The 5,726-nt window shown below is 42.2% G+C and overlaps 1 protein-coding gene across 1 annotated transcript in view; it reads right to left on the reverse strand.

Annotated features, from left to right (window-relative positions):
• Positions 1 to 2,110: 2,110 nt before the first annotated feature.
• Positions 2,111 to 5,726, reverse strand: part of LOC101860572 — a gene marked incomplete at both ends in the record, with an annotated part of 5,178 nt that continues 1,562 nt past the window's right edge. Inside the window, 2 exon segments of the mRNA XM_013082765.1 lie at positions 2,111 to 2,690; positions 5,560 to 5,676. Of these exon segments, the coding sequence (XP_012938219.1) occupies positions 2,111 to 2,690; positions 5,560 to 5,676 (697 nt within the window).

Consider the following 5,726-nt stretch of genomic DNA (forward strand, 5'->3'; position numbering starts at 1 on the left):
ACCCCAAAAAAAATCACTTATATACAAGATACAGACGCGTTCTACGAACGGTGATATAGTGATAGGAAGTCCCAAGATAAAATGTGTGTACCTGATTCATTGCCGTAGGACCTCTGTGTAGACAACACTGCTGGTATAGTAACATGCGCCATCATAATTATATGGCATTGCAATGTCCACAGACGACGCTGAATTCACCTCAGTCATGTGTCCGTAACCTCCCATCAACTTCAGTTTCACTAAATGACTGAGTCTTGCATGCTAATACGGGGTGCCCTCTACGGATGGGATCGGCCGATTGGGTCGGTCGCCCGACTCGGTCGCCTCAAAAGCAAACGTATTAATTTGTTTTCCGTTTCCGGCGACCAAGTCGGGCGACCGAGTCGGGCGACCGACCTCATCCAGCCGTAGTGGCCACCCCGTATAAGGCCAACGTGGCCCATTCTTTGTTAGCCTAGCACGTTCCAGGTTTTCCTCCAGATTCTGACTATTAGAACGTAAATTCTGATTGATAGTTGCCTTCCTCCGTTTCCTCTCGCATGCACCTCTGTTTCGTGGGGTTAAACAAACTCTACGTTTATGGTGCATCTTACTACATTATTAACTTATATTCCTGACGCTCATATGACCTGATGTAGTTGCGAACGCCGTAAAAAAAACTCTACTAAAATTAAAACTAAAAACTAAACTAATATTCCAAGAGCATCTTTACGACGAGCAGATCTAGATCTAGATATCTAGATTGACATCTGCTTGCTAACTACTCCAAAGCAGTCTTGAATTGTGTACTGCAAATACATCTAGGGTAGAGATCTGGATGCAGAGCCTTGCTCTATAAAAAGCTACTCTGAAAATATGCTCCAAATTTAGAAAACGTCAATACAACGAAGCGAACATTTTGTGGGTTTAAACGAACTCAACGTGTTGGGGACATCACTACACCAAATATATCTAGAAAAAGTCAATACAATGAAGTTTGGACTGAAGTACCGTTCGATACTGCGAAGCACATATCCAAACAGAGTTAGATATCGAGATTCTAGATCTAGAAATAGTAAAAGCAGCTTTGTAAACACGAAGTTGAACTCTGTGGCACACACACGACAAAGCACCAACCGCACTTCTGTTCTTACTGACTACTTCAAATCATTCTTGAATATTCTGTGCTCCAAATACATCTAGGATAAATAGAGACCTAGATCTAGAGTCTTGCTCTATTTTTTTTTAAACTACGCACCAAATTTGAAATACGCGCCAAATTTGGAAAACGTCAATACAACGAAGTAAGCATTTTGTGGGTTTAAACGAACTCAACGTGTTGTGTTAGGGACATGACTGCACCAAATGTATCTAGAAAAAGTCAATACAATGAAGTTTGGCCTGAAGTATCCATCGACACATCCAAACAGAGTTGGATATCGAGATTCTAGATCTGGAAGTATTAGAAGCAGCTGTCTCACACACACGACGAAGCACAAACCGAAACGGAAGTAGTTCCCAGAAAACTTTGGAGGGGCTAATGGCTGAGTGAAAACACCTCAAAGTTTCGACTTACACTACAGGAAAAACCAACAAATCTTAAAAATCAAAAGGTAGAAAATATACCCACGTAATCCTTTGTGACAATTCTTTACTGAATCATATTTTTTGTAGATTTTATGGGCGCCTTGTGTAAAAAAAAATGTATACTGACCTCACAAACGGGCTTAGCGCCTTTATCATAAGAAGATTCTATAAAAACGTATCACAACCACCATCATCGCCACAACTACCACCAACACCAGCATCATCATCATCATCATCATCATCATCATCATCATCATCATCATCATCATCATCCACAACACAACAACAATAACAACAACAAGAACAACAGCAACAACCACAACAACCACAACAACAACAACAACAACAACAACAACAACAACAACAACACACTAATCATCAAGTTCATGAAACACGCTAACCAAACAAACAAACAAACAAACAAACAAACAAACAAACAAACAAACAAAAACCAACAGTAACGACAATAAGGCAATGATCATTAACGTATGGAATGTGACAGCACACACACAAAAAATGAACAACAGCAGTTCATCCGTCTTACGTTTGGCAAACGGAGCTGAAAGTCCCAGCTTTTCCCAACTCCTAGATGCGTAGATGATGGCTCCCTTCTCTGTCAGCTCGTAGTTTCCCCTCGCAAGGGCTGCCTCGATTTGTTTCTTCGCCTTCTTCTTGGCAGCGTGCCTTTCCCTCTTCTTCTTTTCTATCTCTGCTGCCGACATCTGCGTTGTGTCTACTGATGACCCGAGGGTCATCGAAGATAGAGTAGTCGACGCTTTAATACTGCGTTTCCTTCGAAGAGCGCCATCTCTCGTCTGACCTTCACCTTGATCTGCGCCTTCGCCTTCGCCTTCTCCTTCACCTTCGTTGCCTCCGCCATCATCTCTCCCAGAGAATAAGATAGTACTGTCGTTTTTATCGCCCGTCTCAAGTTTACGAGAGCTACTTATTGGAGGTAGAGGATTGGGAAAGCCTGACGAGTATGAAGAGCCATCTACTCCTAACTCTGCCAACGCCCTTAAAGCGGCCTCTCGAGCTTTGCGAGCGGCCTCCTGGTGAGCCCTGTGGAGCCTCGCTTTCATAGCGTGTAGGTTCATGATGAGAGGCCGTTCTCTCAGCAGTCTCTGCAGATGGACGGACATGGGTAACAAGAAAATAATAATGTAAGCAGTCATTGTTCTCTCTTGCTTTCTCTTTCTTTCGTTGTCTATCTATCTATCTATCTATCTATCTCTCTATCTATCTATCTATCTATCTATCTATCTATCGATCGATCTATCTATCTATCTATCTATCTATCTATCTATCTATCTATCTATCTATCTATCGATAGATCAAAGTTCCAAATTGGGGTATGCTTAACTTTACTATAACCATTGCAAGCCGATGGAGGATTTCCACAACATTTCTTGAGACGACAATTGCCGAAATTGAAACGACACGGAACGTTTAAGAACAACGTCCTGACACAATTTAGATCATTTAGGAAGCAAGGCCAGCACGCACGTGCTGAGAGGGTTGATAAATCCCCGCTAAAAGACAGAGATACTCGATAAGAATCGGTCGCTTTTAAGGACAAGCGGGCTAACCAAGATTTCGGGTGTTTCCAGAAATCTTGACCTACACCAAAAGTGGGCATTGCCCTACCTATAGGAGAAGATTGGTTTCATTGGTGTGTGTATTTGTTTGGTTATAGAGAAAACTCTCCTTGTCTTTTAAAGAAACTGAACAAGGAGGAAAAACTTTACCTTCGATTTTTTCAAAACAGCATTTTTCGGGATAGCCCCCTTGTGCATAAAAGAGCGACCAAGTCTCCCCACACGGGAATCAAACTTGGGTCATATAGATCTAGTATCTGCAACACAACTCGTGCTACTTGCTCGAGAGTTTATTCTGAACTGAACTGCTGGGGTTCGTGAGGGATTCGTGAAAAAACCCATCTTAATGGTTACTTGATACACACAGATATAAAGGACATAACTCGCATAATACAACGATCACAACCGCACACAGTTACTCTCTCTCTCTCTCTCTCTCTCTCTCTCTCTCTCTCTCTCTCTCTCTCTCTCTCTCTCTCTCTCTCTCTCTCTCTCTCTCTCTCTCTCTCTCTTAACACTACATCACAGGTCGTCTGCGTGGACAGAAACAAACCTAGAGAAACAGCAATAGTCACCAGGAAAATCAGTGGGAACGAGAAACAAGGAGACTTAGATACTAGAATTCAAGAAGAACAAAAACGTCAGACTGATATTTACGACTAACGAGAGATTGTTCTAGAACAAACATTGAAAGGCAAAGTGTATGGTTATTTGTTATATGATATTAGTTCATGTTCCCTGTACGTTATGTGGTGTAATCCATACTATTTCATGTTATGTTGTACCTGTATCATTCATTGTCCCTGTTAATCCGTGTTCACAGATGAAATCATCATCTACCGTTTATAATAAATGAACTACACTGAGAAGTCTTTCTGCATGATGATTTCATCGCTTTGAGAGCAGCCACACTAGCGTTCTTCATGACGGTGTCAGCGAGAAAGTTTGATAGCAATTGATTTCCCAGGACAAGGAGACTTAGATACTAGAATTTAAGAAGAAAAAAACGTCAGACTGATATTTATGACTGTTCTAGAGATTGTTCTAGAACAAACATTGAAAGGTAAAAAATCAATTAATAGTTTGAACATCTAACTACATGCCTATCAACTAACCCTAAAAACCTACAACATAAGAATACAGGACTACAGAGCGAGAAGAGCACCCAGGAAAAGCTGGGTTGAGGGAGTGAAGGACGCCTTAAAACCTCACAGTTTCAGGCTCCGGGAGCCTTTCCAATCTGCCGAGAACCAACGTCTTTACCTCCCAATGGCACTTCACGGATTCAGCGGCAGATAAAGTAAAGTAATGTTTGTTTGTTTTTGTAAAGTGATTTACGGCGCTCGCAACTGCATAAGGTCATTATGAGCGCGCGGGACACACCTAATATTTCCAGTTGGTAGGAAATTTTTTATTTGCCTGGGTGGCGGCCGAAGCCTACTCTTATCGATTTTAGACCAACAAGGGATCTTTAACGCCCGCAACTTGCACACGGGCCCTCCGAGATTTTTCGCCCTTGTCCGAGAAGGCTAGGTGTAGATCTTTCCATCAGGGGTGTGGCAGAAAGACAGCAGTAAGGAGGAGCCAAGGAGTAGCAGTAGAAAGGCTGCAGAAAGAGTCAGGAGCCCAGAGGAGGGGGCAAATGAGGTAATGGGGTGGGGGCAGAAAGTGGAAATGAAAGCAGACAACAGAACTTTGCTAGAGAGCAGGAAAGGAGGTGAAAGGAGACAATTTTTAGAGAAGAAAATGTTTCGGTCGCTACCCGGTTTCGAACCCGGGACCTTTGAATGAGAGACCAACACCTTAACCTCTAGGCCACGAGAGCCCCCAATTAAAGTAAGTACTAAGTAATATATCACTGATGGAGAGGACAATGAAGGCGTTTATGGCATCAAATAAACAATGGTAACATCAACTCGTATTATATGGAGGGCTATTGTGGGTGGTTGGCGGGTGCTCTGATGTGGTTTGCTCCTCCATTCCTATCAAACACCCATCATGCTTATCTACCATCCTTCTTTTTTATGTTCGTTACTCGTTTGTAACACCTCTAATCTTCTGGCGCTCATATGACCTTAAGCAGTTGCGAGCACCGTAAAACCTCTACTAAAACAAAGGAGGGCTATTCCACCTTTAAACTCAGCCAATTTTGTCGTCCAACTTTTCAACATCATAAACTTCTGTATAAATCCGTTAACCTATTTGCATAAAATTAACACCAAACGGAGAAGAAATTAGTGACCCTTGCAATAAACATGGAGTCTTTATGAAATTATAGACTAGATGGATTATCTGAGGTTTCGAAGAGTTTTGTCATATATTTCTGTAAACAACGGTGTTATTATGCTGTACGTCAGACGAACTGGCTCGTCGTCTGCCAAGAAAGGAAACCCACCGTTAGCTCCTTCACACGGCTCTTGATTTCCACCTCTTGCTCCTCCAAGATTTCCTCATGACGGATGAGACTCTGCAATGCCTCTTTCTCCTTTCTACGGTCTTGTCGAAGTTGATTCTGGGGACAAAAGTTTATTGATTGTTGTTTGTTTGTAGGTTGTTGTTGGG

Source organism: Aplysia californica, unplaced genomic scaffold (genome assembly GCF_000002075.1).
Source record: "Aplysia californica isolate F4 #8 unplaced genomic scaffold, AplCal3.0 scaffold00193, whole genome shotgun sequence".
NCBI lineage: Eukaryota > Metazoa > Mollusca > Gastropoda > Aplysiida > Aplysiidae > Aplysia > Aplysia californica.